The following is a 17,069-nucleotide window of genomic DNA, read 5'->3' on the forward strand; positions in this document are numbered from 1 at the left end:
TGTCGTTATCTCTCGTGCCTCTGCAGCCGGAGCGACGACTGGGCACACAGCTAGTTTTAGGCATCGTCGTCACGTGCACCATCCCTCTGTCCTCGAGCGTACACAAGTGTCAAAACTTTAAGAACCGCAAATTGTGGGAAATGAGGCAACATGAATGCCGGCCCCCTCAAACACAACGCGCAGCTCTCGTCTAGACCCCCCCCCCCCCCGCCTCCTTTTTTGCTCCCAGCGCCGCCACGCGACAACTGCGGCAACACATCGGAAGCTTCTAACATGGCCTCTAATATGGAAGCTTCTAACATGGATTCTGACATGGCCTTCTAACAGCCGCCGGCTAATTTTGGAGGCCATGCTTCTATACTTAGCGTCGCGACGGAGTTTCGTGGCCAGAAAAGCATGTCACTACTCTCGTACAAGATAAGGTAATGGGTTGACCTTTTTCAGTTCGTCGAAGCCGTCACACTAGGCCTAATGTGCATTGTCTTCTTTGCAAGTGCTACGGCTATGCTTGACTCTTCGCTTGTTTAAGCAGCGCAAAATACATTTGTAATCAAATGAACCACAATATCTACCACGCTATTTCTATGAATATTACAAACTTTTGTTCTGTTTAAATGTGGTCGTTAATGTTCCTCGGGGGACTGAACCGTTGCGCACCTGCGTGCTGCTTAGGAAGTATTCTACGACCAAACACTGTCCGAACAAAAGTCAGGGTTGGAAAAGCTAAAAACCGCAAAGAATTCACTGCTGGACCACACAATCTGACGCACATAGGAAATAGGCAATGTGACTTCATAGCTTGTAAAGCGATTACATACATTATACTTTCTTCCTTTAAAGCACACCGCCTGCTTGCCTTAGCATATGAAATCGCTATGCGACCTTTTCACGGGAATCTGTCGAACAACGACAATTAGCCGCGCAGTAGAAACTTGGGGCTCGCCTGCAGACGTCAACTAATGTCACAGGTGACGTATATACAGGACGGTCTTGCCCTTTGCAGCAAAATTTACGCATGGATTCCAGAGTGAGAAAATGCCAACTGAGCGCTTGGCGGCACAGCTTGCTTTGCGACGTCTTTAACCTTCACATCAGGGGCGTAGACAAAAATTTTTTTCGGGGGAGGGGGGGTTCAACCATACTTTATGTATGTTCGTGCGTGTGTTTGTATGTGCGCGTGTATATATACGCAAGCAAACATGAAACATCTCGGGGGGGGGGGGGGGTTCACTCCCCCCCCCCCGAGATGTTTGCTTCATCAGTCCCCCGAGGAACAGTCCCCGGTTCAGTCCCCCGAGGAACAAGGGGGAGGGTTGGGGGAGGGGGTTCACCTCCCCCCAACCCTCCCCCTTGGCTACGCCCCAGCTTCACATGTATGCGAATTCTCAGTAGTAGACGATATTGTTAGTTACGCCCGACCGTATTGCCAAATCGTACCTGCGTGCATATTAGAGGGACCTTACAACACTTTTCCATGTAATCGTCGAATGGGTACATTAGAAGAAGTAAGTGCCTCACTAATCGAATCATGATCTTGAGCGCTTCTCTTTCTTTCTTTCTTTCTTTCTTTCTTTCTTTCTTTCTTTCTTTCTTTCTTTCTTTCTTTCTTTCTTTCTTTCTTTCTTTCTTTCTTTCTTTCTTTCTTTCTTTCTTTTTCTTTTTTGAATGCGCGGCTCACTGTCAGAATGATCAAGAGCTCGCTGGTGTAATTCTATATCGTGTGTAATCTCACACTATAAAGCCCATCTCTCGCACGTGTCGGCATCCCGTGGCGACAGTAGTGACTATGCAGCTCATAATGTTCAAATCAGCCGATGGTCGTGTCCGTATGCTTATGACAACAGTAAAAATTGACCTTATGGCACTATTCGTCGAGAGAAGAGCGAGCAATTTCTACCCAACCTTGAAATTTAATTCTAAATTCCATGCCGTGTGATGCGCTATGCGATGTTTGGAGTTTACACGTTCGCAGGAACCTCGACTACCGATCGGCAGCATCTTGTGACCGTATCCGTAAGATGCTGCAGGGATCATTTAAAATGGCTAATGCATCACGAAGACCCTGGGCCAGTACAATGAAAATTAGTGTTGAATTTTTAATCATAATTTTTTTAGATAAAGTCTATCGGATCTCAGCGATAACGGCCACCTGAGAGTTTCCAAGCCATGTCACTGACAGAAGAAGAAAATGTAAAATGACGTCTTCAAGAAGGCTGCTTGTTGGGCGAGTTGTTATTGCACACTGGTAGGGCTGCGTTTAAGAGGGTCTGCAACCCCCCTACCGCCTCTTGAAAAAACTCTGATGGGCGAGAGAAAGAGAACGATAAAGAAAGAGAGAGAAAGTAAGAGAAAGAAAAAAAGAATGAAGAGAACTTCTAGGGGGAAAATTTTTCTTGGGGGGGGCGAGATTCGAACCCGCGTATCCAAGGTACGAAGACGAGCGTTAACCTCCCAGCTAACCAGGCACGCTAGCAGAGCATAGCATAGCATTGTATAGTATAGTATAGCAAGGGGGTGGGAAAGGGAAGCGAGGGTGAGGAGGAGGGAGAGGAGGAGGGGAGAACGAGTAGAGAAATAGACAGAGATAGATGGCGAGAGAACGATTACAGAGAGAGAGAGAGAGAGAGAAAGAAAGACATACAAAGAAGGAGAAAAATAGACAGAAAGAAAGGGGAGAAAGTGAGAAATAGATAGAAAGAAAGAAATAGATACAAAAGAAAGAGATAGGAAGAAACAGATACAAAAATAAGATAGAAAAAAGAGAGCACGCATAGCCATTTATAGTATAGAATCGCAAGAGGTGGAAAAGAGAAAGGTGAGAGGGTAAAAGGCTAGCCAAGCCAGGAAGGAAGGAAGGAAGGAAGGAAAAACAAGCGGACAGACAGGGAGGTTAGCCAGTTCTTGGACCGGCTGGCTACCATGTGCTGGGGGAAGCGGTAAGGGGGATAAAAGATGATAGAATAGAGGACCAGCTAGGTGACAACCAGCTCTGCTGTGACCCAGCCTCGTGCATCTTAGGGCAAGCTGCGCTAACTTTTCTCTCTCTCTCTCTCAGTGTAACCTTAATGAAGCAACACCTTGTCGCTAGAAGCCACCAGATTACGCTCTTCACTCCTCACACTTTAGAAGAGATTCAGCAACTTGTGGCGCTGACAATTGGGCGAGTTGGTACAGATGCATGGCTTCAGAACGGCGCAACAAGGAAGACGAAAAGACGAAAGATCACACGAATACAAGCGCCGACTCACAACTAATGTTTATTCCATATCACAGAGCAGATATATACACACACGTGTATATATCACACACACGTGTGATCTTTCGTCTTTTCGTCTTCCTTGTTGCGCCGTTCTGAAGCCATGAACTTGTGGCGGCTGACAATGTAATTGGCAACATGCGCAGTTATCAGTCTTAGAGCTACAAAGCCCTTCGCTTTGTCACTCAGCAGTATGCTGTAGCTTTCATCCGTGGTTATGCGTACTACTCCTGTCCCTGGCAGCGTGAATAGCACGTACAAAAAAAAAACTTCGTACGTATTGTATGTATCGTATTCAGTAAGTCTGTAACCTGATGCTGACATAGAGGTGCTCAAACTCAATGTAAACGAATAGAAAGGACTGCAAAACACTGAATGTCCAAGATAAAGTGGTAAGAGCTTCGTCAAGCTGCCTAAAAGCAGCTTTTTCTCGCACTCCTCATGTTCTGTGCTGCATATAAATAAACGCCTACTTCTACGTTTATGTGTTTCTATTTCAACAGGATGTTAGTTGTGAATCAGTTATTCTTGTTCGCTTATTTGTACAAGCGCTGCACGATCAACAAGACGAATGCAAAGCAACTAGCTCAGTTGACAATTTAAATGTCATTAGATTTTTTTTTTCTTAAGATATGCGGGCAGCCAGATTGACGGATCATTCAGCTTACAGAAATGTTCAAATCTCTTGGTGAGCTCTCCCGCTATCTTCGTAATAACGGCGTGTACGCCATTATTATGCTCACATACTTACATACCTAAACTACAGGTTTCAAACTGCCGCGAGGAGAAACTGTCGTCTGAGTCTTGTAAATGGCGTATGTTAACGACGCGCACATGAAATGACATTTCTCGGCACCTTCATGATGCTAACCGCGTATGATATGCTGCCCAACCTATAGGAACAATAACCCTTCCAGGAAGGCACGAAATCAGTGGAAGCCTTTCGCGGCTTGCCGGAGCATATGCACTCCGTCAACATCCACACAGCTGAGACGTTGCGCCCCGACTTCGCCACATATCCGCTGAAATCGAGATACTCTTGGTTTAACATTCAATGCTGGAACTGTCCTTTTCTTCCACACGGTGAAAAGCTTCTTGTCGCCGGCGCCGCATGTCGTCTAGCATAAGGAAGGCCACGTATAATTGGGAAGAAAAGCCTGGGAACGATGAGTGTAATATACGTAGGGCTCCTTGTTTTTTGTTTTATCCGAAATAATACAATAAACATTCGCCGGCAAAATTTTTGACAGTTCGGATTTATCCGATAAACTCCGATTTCAAGGGCCAATATGACCTGGTTCCGTTCTTTATCGAAAGGGCAAGTTCTAAGCGCTCATTGATACATCTTCTGGTTTCACCGATTTAACGTTTACCGCGCGTAGCAGTATTAGGCGGCGTAGCTAGCTGTATTGTGCTCCGACTCAGCTTCCTACATGCAGAAGCTTCACAAGGACTTGCAACTGTCCAACCCCGAATTCAAGGCGCTTCACTTCAAAGATCCGTGCCACCTACTCAACAACGCTCTGGAGGATGGAATCAACACAAGCTCGTTTAACGTAGTTCATGATTTTGTTGTGCACTTTACCGCCCTGTTGAGGTCGTCGCGGGAGCTGCGCCGTAAGTTTGGTCTTGTGTGCTTGGCCATGGGCATGTCCATGAAGTCGCTGAAAACCGTATGTCCGTCGAGGTGGTTCTCTTTTTATGAAGCTCTAGAAGATATTTTGGACTACAGGTGCGCCATTTTGCCTTTCTTGAGAAGCGACGAAGCCAAGGGAACGAAGTGTGAGAAGCTCAAGAGTCTTATTTCATTGCCTGAAGCTGTGCCTGACTTGCTCGTTAAGATGAGGTTTCTGAAGACCCATTCGTGAGCCCTGCTCTCAATTATTAAGGAACTTGAGGCAGAGACTGCTAGAGAGTACCCTGGTACAAGTTTATTCCATACTGGAGGTTCGTTTGCACGCACTCATCAATCAATGGCGTGATCCAAACGAGGTATTCGCATCAGATGTCACAAGTCTGTTGGATCTACTTGACGAGACTGACCGCTTAACGACAGTCATAGACTTTCACGGATACTAGGCTGCTGCCGCCAAAAGGTGAAGACAGACATCTGAGAGGAACCTGTGCGATCAACTCCAGTACACCAAAGAATCGTTTTGGTACTGTGTTCAAATAGTGAATCCAAATGTGAAGCATGAGCTGCTCTGCGTGTTCAGAACCTATGCGCCTATTTTTTAATTACACACTAAACAAATATAACCAGAAACGGGAGTAAACTGCTTGTCCTCTAGCGCACTACCTTTTCTGGGTTTTTTTTTACACGTACCAGTCGCGGTAAAAATTTACTCTCACGATAACGAGTTTTTTGAACGTAGCAACGGTAGTAATTTTTTACCCCCGCTGAGGTTTTCAGCGAGTATAGTAAGAGTAATTTTTTACTGCCTTTACAATGTTTTCCGGGTGATTTCTGAGAGTTATTTCTCGGTCGACAGTTTCTTGTGGCTGATGTAGTAGTATTTATTTACTCCCGTAACTCAGTTTTCGCGGCTATTTCTGATGGTTAAAAAAAAAAAGGAGCGCGATTGCACCATGATCCATCGAAATTCGAATTCAATCAACGTAGAAAACACAGTATCCATGACATATATAGAGATAAACGCATACACAAACACATATACATACACACACACACACATGCACACACACACAACCAATGCAGAATAAAACACCACTTCAACCGACTACTCCGCTGTACAACCGTACGCCGGCCACCCGGTATATATAGCCACCGCATCTTGACCCGCCATGTAGTGCAGGTAGGAGACTTATGTTTTGCTTGCTTGAACAATAAAGATTCACAGCGCACGCGTAAACTTTTAAGTTTGGCGGCAAGTCGCCATGAGACACACCGACCTTTTTAGTATAAAGCCGCCTTATCTCACCTTTTTGATTATCCAATTATTCGCTGGCTCTCCGTGTTGGCCGCACTCCCGTTAGCAGTGCTGATGCACAAACCCGCAAAATATACCTAAGCACACACAAACCACGGCCACATAGTGCTTCTTGAAACTGACGACATGAGCCAGCACCTTAGTGATATTGCGAAGTATCAGTGTTATGAAATATGTAACATTGTTGAACCCCTGTCGTTTTGGAGACTTCACCATGTCCAGTGGCCACTGCTTTCTCGCTGCGCGCTGCGCCTTCTGGCGCTTCCCGTTTCTAACGCTAACGTTGAAAGGGCATTTTCAAAGCTGAGAGTCGTCAATCAAAAAGAGCGCGCTTCGATCACTGACAGAAACCTCGCAAAGTATGCTTGCGTGTTTTACAATAAGCTTTAAGCATAAGGTTGTTATACGCACAAATACAAGTGTTATGTGTATAAGTATTTCGCTTGAGCGTATATGTTTTTGTGTATTCAATTCTTCCAGAAAAATATTGTGCTTCGCCTGTATTGGTGTTTTAGTATTCAGATATGAATCGATCTGAGATTATAGGGTTTCCAGAATAATGCAAAACTCCTAATATAGGAGAATTGGGGATTTACAAGAAATAAACTCCGATAATCGCGAATTCCCGGCAAAAATATAAACTCCGATAAACACCCGCCGATTTTCAAAAAAAAAGATAAACACCGAAAACACGGAGCCCTAATTACACGTTATCGATTCCTAAAAAGCCACCATTCTAACGCTGGCGATACTTCGCAACATCGCCGACCGAAGCGAGCGCATTTGGGACTGAATAATGAACATTCTGCAGTGCGCATGTGCTCATTAGCCGCGCATTTCTGTTTCTTTCATCACATCGGCTTCATTGCTTATAATGCTCCTGCAGGTGGGCGTGATGTGTATAGTGACGTCTATAGTGTATGTGGCACATATTTTTACGCCACTCTGAGCCAAACAAAATATTTACGAGGACAAGAAAGAGATGCACCTTGAGTTCGTCCGGCAATCTACAGTATAAAGTGCGTGCTTCAGCTATGCGCCGTGGTGCGATTAAGGACAACTAATACGCCATAAACGTCGTTCGGGAATCGCTGCGTTTAGAGTATATATACCACTGCTCCTTTTTTACGGTGCGAGTTCTTCTTCCCACCGGATTAAGCTGTGTCTGGTCTTACTACGTACTCCGTGCCGTCGGGACACCGAACGAAAGGACACCTCTTGGAACGAAAGCGCTTCGTAACGGTGTGTTATTCTGTTAAGAGACCGGGAAGGCAACGTGTGTTCATTTTTCAACAAAACTGCTTGCTAAATTTGTTGCTAAAGCGTTCCGTCTAGCCGTGACTAGCACAACTCACATTGAAGACACCCATCAGAAATCAAACCGTGAGAACACGGCATGACCTACCACGTTTATCCTTGGGTCGAAATAAGACTGAAATACTTAAAGATGTGGAATGGAGTAGTAGCGTATGCTATACTCGTATTCGGAGCATGCCTTATTCTCCTGCACTTGACGAGTCGTGTCCCCTACCGCGGTTACGTTCAAGAACCTGCGACCGCTGTGCCATCTAATATCTTGAAGAGTTCAACAGTTGAGCCCATTTCCCTTCACCATTCTGATAGCTTGAAGATTTCAACAGCCGAGCACACTTCCGCTGAGCCTTCTTCTAGGTTGAACATGTCAACAGCTGAGCCCACTTCCGCTGAGCCTTCTGACAGCTTGAAGGTTTCAACAGCTGAGCCGACTTCCGCTGAGCCTTCTGGTGGCTTGAAGATTTCAACAGCACAGCCCACTTCCGTCGAGCCCCTAACTTTACAATCAGTACCAGTCGAGCCAGACACTACTACATCGTCCACCACCAAGACAACCTTTCGTGAGCCAGTGTCCGCTGTGGCCACTGCCAGCTCGTCACTGGCGTTTGCGAAGAACACAACCAGCATACCAGGCTGGAAAGTGAAAAATGCCTGTGGATTTCCCCTTCGGGTGCTCTACTATGTTCACACGGCTCCGAATAACTTCCACATGCGTCAGTTTTTGCGCTATAGCATTGGTAATCCGGCTGTCGCCACGTTCGTGAACTCCTCCATCGCCTTTTTCGTCGGCAAGACCACGAACACGGAATTGAGAGAGGAGCTACATGCGGAGGCGGAATGCGAAGGTGACCTGGTGCTGCTAGACCATGTAGACACCTACCGAGACCTGACATTGAAGTTCATCGGTGCCACAAAGTGGCTGGCTGCTAACGGCTGCCTCAGTTCATCGACAGATGTCATCGTTAAAATGGACGACGACGTCATCGTCAATGCGTTTCTTCTGGCATCTTACATCAAGCGACGCATGGCCGCAACCAAAACTCGCAACCTGGAAACGATACACTGCGCCATTATGCCGCCAGTATACCTCAAGCCTATGCGCAGCAAGAAATCTAAATGGTTCGTCACAGAGGAAGAGTACGACAATGACATTTACCCTCCTTTCTGCAGCGGCGCCGCCTACCTCATGAAGGCGTCCGTGCTGGCCTTGCTGGGTAAGGCAACTGGCAGTGTTCCGTTCTTTTGGGTGGATGACGTCTACGCCACAGGTCTACTGCGGATGGCGCAGAACGTGACTTTGGTGAACATCACGCGCATGTACAGTATCGTGCCATCGTACAGAACGACTTCCATAAGCAACAAGACTCTGTTCTTTCATTGGGGTCAGACACCCAGACTTTTCAAGAGAGCTTACCGGCTGTGGGCTAGTGTGCTGCGTCAATATCTAAATATGTGACCATCCGCAGTGGCGATGCATGAGTGACTCGTGGTAGTGGTGATTATGATGATGATGATGACGATGAGAAGGCAAGAAAATAAAGGCAGGAAATTTCCATAAACCAGACGTGTTTCCAGTGTGTTGCCCTGTATAAGGTGTCCGCCTCCAGTGGTTGAGGTACTGTGTTCGATTCGCAGGGCCGCCAGCATCCCTGCGGTTTATCTCATGGGGAGGGAGGTACTCTGTCCTGACGGCTGGTGTGGGGTAGAGATGTTGTTCTTTAAGAAGTGGAAAGATGATACTATCTTCTTCGGCCCTTGAGGGAGCATTGTTCAGCTCCTTGGTGTTAGTACTCATTTCTCGAGAAGATGGCTTTTCCTTTTCACTATCTTCTTTCACTACTCTCCCCCAACGACGCTGCGCCGCGTTCCCTTAAAAGGTCCCTGAAGCGATTTTCTTACATCATTATCAAATCATTCGCACGATAAATTAAGCAGCCTCATGTCGACTCACGTCTATACTCCCATCGACTCACACATACTTCAAAACACTAGTGTTGTCATGAGTAAAGGGGCACGGGGCGCGTGCCGGACAGCGCAATGCGTCGATGGTGTGCGGGGAATGGAAAAATACCCGATGGTGTGCACCCCCCGCCACGTCGACGCAAGCCATTGGTCGGAGGAAGGCGCGTGCCACGCGACCCGAACTGAGGTGCGGAACACGAGAGGATCAAGCAGGCATTGTTCGGTGGAGTCGTCGAGGAGCAAGGTGGTGGAAGCCAGCGTCGCGTCCGCGACGGGAACGGCGGGGCTGAGTTCTGGAGGCAGCGTTGTGCATGTCCCAGGAGGGTGGCCGTCGACCTCGGCGTCTACCGAGCGAGGCGTCCTGGGCTTGCGGCAGCCTCAGCACGCAGTTCTCGTGGCACCTGCAGCACTACCACAGCTCGGCAAGGCGACGGCGACCCACCGACAATCACCGGAGAGCCACGTCGACAGTTCGACCCGGTGGCACCAAGGGGAGGCCAGGAGTTAGGCCTAACTGGACGAGGCAGACGTTCTCGAAGAAAGACCGAAGGGTCAGCGACGAGGAAGACTAGCGACGCGGCGGATCGACGACGACCACCCCAAGACGTCGACAGCAGCGGCGACGACGGGTCAGGGCGTCGATCTTCGCATCGAATCGAGGCGACGGGCAACACGAACCGTAAGAACGTTCGATTCGCATAGCGAGACTGAGGCGCCATAGTGGCCAGACTTTGGAGTGCGTAGAAGTTAAGCATAGCTTGCAGGCTTTGAGATTTGTTAGAGGTTGCTCGAGATTGCGCCACTGTTTCTAACGTTCCATTTCTGGTTGTAATTATTTAGTGTGTTAACTGTGTCGTTTGCAGTGTTGAGTGCTATAAAGTGTGTTTGTCGTAACGCCACGGTCTCCCGCCTCGCTCACTCTTCCAACTCCATCACACATTGCAAGCGCTCCCGAGATACGTGACATTAATAAGTGGCGAGCCTGTGCCAGGATTTTTCCAGCGTTTGGGCCCAGTCACGTATCGTCGGGGGTTGCAAAGATGGACTGGGAGAAGTTGGCGGCCGTGGCCAAAGACGTAGGGATGGATAAGGAGGAGACGCAGAGGTTTTTTGAGGTCGCTCAGAAGGAGCATGACAAGGAGCTCGCGCTGCAAGAACGGGCACGCGAAGCAGAGTACGAGCGCGAGAAGGAGCGCGAAAAGGAACGTGCGCGCGAAGCGCGTGAACAGTACGAGCGCGAGAAGGAGCGCGAAAAGGAACGTGCGCGCGAAGCGCGTGAACAGCACGAGCGTGAGAAGGAGATCCTCGAGCTTAAGCTGAAGCTAGCCGAGGCGAACGCTTATCCGCGCAGCGACCCGAGTAACGCGGGTACTCCCACGTCAGCGTCGGCCGACTCGCCCATTCCCAGGCCTAGACAAATTTGCCCGCGTAAACTAATGGCGCCCTTCGATGAGCGAAGGGACGACCTTGATGCATATTTGCATCGATTCGAAAGGATCGCCATTGGGCAAGGCTGGGAGAGGGGCAAGTGGGCAAACGCCTTGAGTCTGTGTCTAGTGGGTGAGGCGTTGAGTGTGTTTGGTCGCATGCCAGCACACGAGTCTCTGGATTACGACATCGTAAAAAAGACTTTATTGGAGAGGTTCCGGCTAACAGCCGAGGGTTTCCGGGAAAAGTTCCGAACATGTAGGCCCGAGGATTCAGAGACTGGCAAGCAGTTTGCGTGTCGGCTAGCTAACTATTTTGATCGCTGGATAGAGCTGTCTGAGACAGAAAAGACCTATGAAGGGGTCCGCGACAGAATGGTTGCTGAGCAATTCCTCAACAGGTGCAGCAAAAACTTAGCAGTATTTTTGAAAGAGAGGAAGCTAAGCACAGTAGAGGAGATGGCAAAGCAAGCGGATCAGTTCGTGGAGGCTCAGGGGCTAAGGAACTTAGAAAAAGGCGACAGAGACGATTACAAGGAAGAAGAGAGCAACAGTGAGGCCCCAAGGGGTAAACAGAAGACACAGCAGCGGTGTTTCTTGTGCAATAGAATTGGGCACATAGCCATGAACTGTCGCACAAGCACTAGTCAACAAGAATCCCACGTTATCTGCCAATTGTGTCAGAAAAGAGGGCACAAAGCGAACGAGTGTAAGAATAGACCGGTAGAGCATACTGCGTGTGCAGTGAAGTCGGAAGAGAAGGAAGAGGTAGTGGGTGCAGTGCTAGATAGGTCGGAAGGTGTGAATATGCCAGTTGTGGAAGGTAAAGTAAACGGCAAACGGGTAACGGTGCTGAGGGACTCAGGAGCGGATACTGTGTTGGTGAGGAGAAGTCTGGTGAATAAAAAGGATTTCACGGGGAGAATAGGCAAAGTGGTCTTTGTAGATGGATCCAAAAAAGAGTTACCCGAGGCAAAAATAAGGTTACATACTCCTTATTTCGTAGGGGTACTCACAGCAAAGTGTATGGAAGATCCCATCTATGATGTGATATTGGGAAATAGGCCTGGGGTAAGAAGGGTTGATGACCCAGTACAGCGTGAGAAATATGATAAACAAAGGAAACCGGTAACTGGAAGCCCCGAGAGCATTGAAGCTAGTAGGGGAAGTGGGGATAGCGAGGCACGAGGCAAGAATAGAGTGCCAATATTGGAGTGCGTAGGTGTAACCTCTGAGGAGTTCTCAAATGAACAAAGGAGGGACAGAACTCTGAGGCACGCGATAGATAGAATTGGCCGTAAACCAACAAGAGAGGGATGTAGAGACGGAGTGTCCTACGAATCAGTCAAGGGGTTGATTTTCCGTAAGTTTTGGAAAAGGGGGACACTAATTAGACAACTGATGGTGCCAGCACGTTATAGACGGGCCATTTTAGAGCATTGGTATGCGAAGGGGTTCAGAGATACACAGAACCTGCGTAGGGAAGTGACGAAGGTGGCATTTTGGCCAGGCATACAGAAAGATGTCAAACACTTTGTGATTAGTCACCAATGAAGCGACCGATTGTGACATTGTGTAGTATCGTACCTGGTAGATTATAGTGTTCTGGACAATGAACATGTGGTTTGTAGAACTAATGATAGTGGTGTTGTAAGAACTATGTGCGGTGAAGTAAATTGTGAGTGAAAGTGCGTGACAAAGTGGGGAAGTGAAGGTGTGCATAAGTCAAGCAAGGAAAGTGGAGCACAAGCTACAAGACACTATCAGAAGAGCAGAGGGCCATAACCATAAGGAGGAGGACAGAAGCAGTTTTTTAAGAAAAAACTCTTAAAAGGGGACCCAATGTCATGAGTAAAGGGGCACGGGGCGCGTGCCGGACAGCGCAATGCGTCGATGGTGTGCGGGGAATGGAAAAATACCCGATGGTGTGCACCCCCCGCCACGTCGACGCAAGCCATTGGCCGGAGGAAGGCGCGTGCCACGCGACCCGAACTGAGGTGCGGAACACGAGAGGATCAAGCAGGCATTGTTCGGTGGAGTCGTCGAGGAGCAAGGTGGTGGAAGCCAGCGTCGCGTCCGCGACGGGAACGGCGGGGCTGAGTTCTGGAGGCAGCGTTGTGCATGTCCCAGGAGGGTGGCCGTCGACCTCGGCGTCTACCGAGCGAGGCGTCCTGGGCTTGCGGCAGCCTCAGCACGCAGTTCTCGTGGCACCTGCAGCACTACCACAGCTCGGCAAGGCGACGGCGACCCACCGACAATCACCGGAGAGCCACGTCGACAGTTCGACCCGGTGGCACCAAGGGGAGGCCAGGAGTTAGGCCTAACTGGACGAGGCAGACGTTCTCGAAGAAAGACCGAAGGGTCAGCGACGAGGAAGACTAGCGACGCGGCGGATCGACGACGACCACCCCAAGACGTCGACAGCAGCGGCGACGACGGGTCAGGGCGTCGATCTTCGCATCGAATCGAGGCGACGGGCAACACGAACCGTAAGAACGTTCGATTCGCATAGCGAGACTGAGGCGCCATAGTGGCCAGACTTTGGAGTGCGTAGAAGTTAAGCATAGCTTGCAGGCTTTGAGATTTGTTAGAGGTTGCTCGAGATTGCGCCACTGTTTCTAACGTTCCATTTCTGGTTGTAATTATTTAGTGTGTTAACTGTGTCGTTTGCAGTGTTGAGTGCTATAAAGTGTGTTTGTCGTAACGCCACGGTCTCCCGCCTCGCTCACTCTCCCAACTCCATCACACATTGCAAGCGCTCCCGAGATACGTGACAAGTGTTCATGCGCCAGCTCAATATTTATTGATCAGAGGTGTGAGTTACGGAGAAAGGCAGGCGTGGTGAGCTCCCCCCCCCCCCCCCGCGAACTCTTTCACAGGAAGTTCTTGATAGAAATATCTCGTGTGAGTCATGTCTTTCAACAAAAACGTTCTTACTGGATTTCAACTCTTTATAACTCATATTTGAAAGTACGAGATCAAAAGGTACCAAATAGAGCACAAATATTCGACATATTGGTGTTAAAGAGCATTGACACCATGGATGGTTGGAAATGTTAATTATACGCTAACGGACTCATGAGTCGACTCACTCAGACTCAGCTAGAGCCGTGAATCTGAGTGGGAGTGAGCCCGAATGAATAATATTTTGGTGAGTTTGAGTCCGAGTGAGTCCGGTTGAGGAAAATATTAGTGAGTCTGAGTCCGAGTAAGCTCTAAGGGCCAAATATATTTCATGAGTGAGTCTGAGTGCGCTCCACATTTTTTGCCCACCTATGGCGCCTTGTATCAAAGCAGCTACGGGCAACTGGATGTTTGCTCTTTCTTAGCACTGCTTGTCCTCATTTTCCTCTGACACTTCGCAAGCCCCCGTTATTTCGAAGACCCGTATGAAGTTTAATACGAATGGCATCGCTAAAAACGAGGACGCGCGCATCCCCTAGCAGAGGAGCACGCTAGCGCGAGCGTTTGTTGGTGGTTTAGAGGTGTTACAAACGGGCGCGTCAATAAAGCGCGCGCGCGGACACTTTCAAACGACAGCGGGATAGCACAGCGCCCGCCCAAGAAGCGCGAACAACGAAAAAAAATCACAGCATATCCACGTGGTGAATGATGATGAGTGGGGCGAAGCTCCGGAGGGAATCATCGGTAAACCGTGAATCTTCCGTGTAACTCATTGTGACTAGATTGTTTGAGAACCACAATCTGTCGCACACACCGCAACTATGGCCGAAACCATGGAGCAAGAATTCTTGAGGAGGCGAAACTGCGCTCGCTTGGGCGTCCTAATAAAGTCACGAAATCGGACACAGCGCTCACGCGCCCTCTGTCGTGAGAGTCCGCTAGCGGAGAAGGAAAAATGCGTGCGTCCCTCTAGGTGGTATTGGCCCCTCTCACCGCGCTCGCCGACGAAGCTCGTCGGTTCAAAGCCATTCGTCGCCGATTCGCCGTTCGCGCTTCACGCCCGAATGGATGTGTTTTTGTGCGTCCTCGCCGGCCCCATATTTTAACGCGACAGCGTTAAAGAGCCCGTTTCGCAGAAATACCGGTGTCGGCGTCCGTGTCGGTGAGGCTAGCAATTGAGAAGGCGATGCGCACGGGGCCCGATTACGCTATGGCGTAATCGGGCCCTCGCGCTCCTCTGACTCGACTTCACAACAAAACGAGAGATGCGTTGGAGGCAGACCACTTGAACAGACGCACCTGGCATCGCAGCAGACGATACGTTAAGTGTTTCTCACTCAATACAGTACTGTTATATCCATAAATAGATAATGCGTACTTTTGAGGGAAAAACAAGCGTGTTTCTTTTCAAGTGTTGTACAAAAATAATTCATTATTTGGTGATGCCAAATCTGGAACACAATAGCAGAGCAATGCATACCCTGGCGGTTTAATTTGTCCAGGTTTCAGTTCCATCTCACGGTGAGGCAAACTTTTTGCAATAAGTTTTACGTGCAAAAGAATGAAGCAAGTTTTAATTGGAATTAACTTCATATCGCTCTGTTTTACACTCGGCAAACAAGCGTTGCGAATCTCAAGAACCTAATCCATCCGAAGCGAATCCGAAGCCTGTACTTCCCATCATTCCCATGGTGGTTGAAGCGCGTCTCAAGGAGCCCGCGTAGACACTAGCGCCAGATTCCCCTCTAGGTATTATTGTAAGAAACTCTATGATTGCGGCTGCACTTTTTTCTAGCGCTCCGATGCGTTCGCCTATAGTGGACTCACTATGCGTTGCTCTTTTTGTTGCCACCCGGCAGTTATTATTATTTTTTTTTACAAGCGTCTAGTGCACCGCCGTTGAAGAACGGTGAGACGCCGTGAGCTAGTGTATCACTGGCGTCTGAAATATGGTAGCTGCGCCTTAGTCGAAGCAGCTGTAGTGAAATATAAAGAAAAACGTAAGAGTATGATAATAAATTATAACGATTCCAGTTCACTACAGACGCCGCTTAGACACCGCAGTTGTACGTCCTCACCCGAAAGCGCTTTAATTTTTCTTTCTTCTAATGTGTTGACCTGCAAATAATAAGGACGAAAATTATCATCCCCAGCGTATGGTCCACTGTTCGATCTCACGCACTCGCCGCGTGCAAGTTGCTTAAAATTAGAATAAAATTATTCTCAACCGCGGGTACAATTACGTGTGTAAGTTGCTTCAACCTCCTGAAACAGCCGAGTACGATATTCATTGGAAGTTAGTCGAAGCGAACGGCATGCACGTTCTCTGTTAAACGCGTTACACAGTTTTATTTGGGCATCCGCAGCAGCTCTGCGGACGCAGACTGCCAGCCATTCCCAATGACAGGCTGCGTCCACATATATGTAGTGGACGCTAAACTGAAACTGTCTATTATTGCACGGCACCGCTACAACGACACGGAACGTGGAGAAATGCACACAAGAAACGCGCGCAAGCTCCTACAGCAGAAGGGGCGGTGCGACTAGAAAATGTTGCACTGGCGCCACCTGGATTTTTCTTCGCCAAGAGGAACGCCTGAACCCTCCAGTTCGCGCCACTAGGAAGTTGGTTCTAGTTCACTATAACCACAGTGCACCGCGCGTATTTATAATAATAATAATAATAGGTCCTTTATTTTTCATCAAGCATAAGATGAGGGAGGCAGGGAGAAAAAGCTGACGGGCAGCTTGACTAGCTCCGGCCCCCCAAAATGTACACTTCGGCGTGTTTACAGCAGACTGTGCTGAACATATTGAATAACCAAAATGACAATGAGAATGCAAAGTGACAGGCTAGTACATAAACAGGGCAAAGAAACATCAAGAAAAAAAAATTAAGAGATGGAAGAGAGAAAACATTTGGGAATAATACAATTAATTTTCATTGAAAATATCATGTAATCACACAACATTTGTTATCACAAAACATTCGTAACTAGAAAACATTTGTGAGAAAATATTCGTGCCTAGAGAAACCAGTGTTGAAATTCATCATGGGCAAACGAGACAACGTACGTATGGGTTAGATTTATGAAATGACAATGGTGCTTACAGAACATAAAAAATTGTTTCAAAACAAGCATTAGAAATATGAGGGGAGAACCACTGCAAAATTATGAATACAATTAAACTTCAACATTTGAAAAAAAAGTACGCAGTTTTTTTGTAGATGATCTCTCCGGTGCAATGTTTTGG

At 48.1% G+C, this 17,069-nt stretch overlaps 1 protein-coding gene across 1 annotated transcript; it reads left to right on the forward strand.

Annotated features, from left to right (window-relative positions):
- The first annotated feature begins 7,885 nt into the window (after positions 1-7,885).
- LOC119391224 (beta-1,3-galactosyltransferase 5) lies at positions 7,886-8,977 on the forward strand. Its single transcript, XM_037658897.1, has one exon. It carries the CDS (start codon positions 7,886-7,888, stop codon positions 8,975-8,977), a length of 1,092 nt encoding a protein of 363 aa, XP_037514825.1.
- Positions 8,978-17,069: the final 8,092 nt, after the last annotated feature.

The sequence above is a fragment of the Rhipicephalus sanguineus genome, chromosome 4 (genome assembly GCF_013339695.2).
Source record: "Rhipicephalus sanguineus isolate Rsan-2018 chromosome 4, BIME_Rsan_1.4, whole genome shotgun sequence".
NCBI classification, from domain to species: Eukaryota; Metazoa; Arthropoda; class Arachnida; order Ixodida; family Ixodidae; genus Rhipicephalus; species Rhipicephalus sanguineus.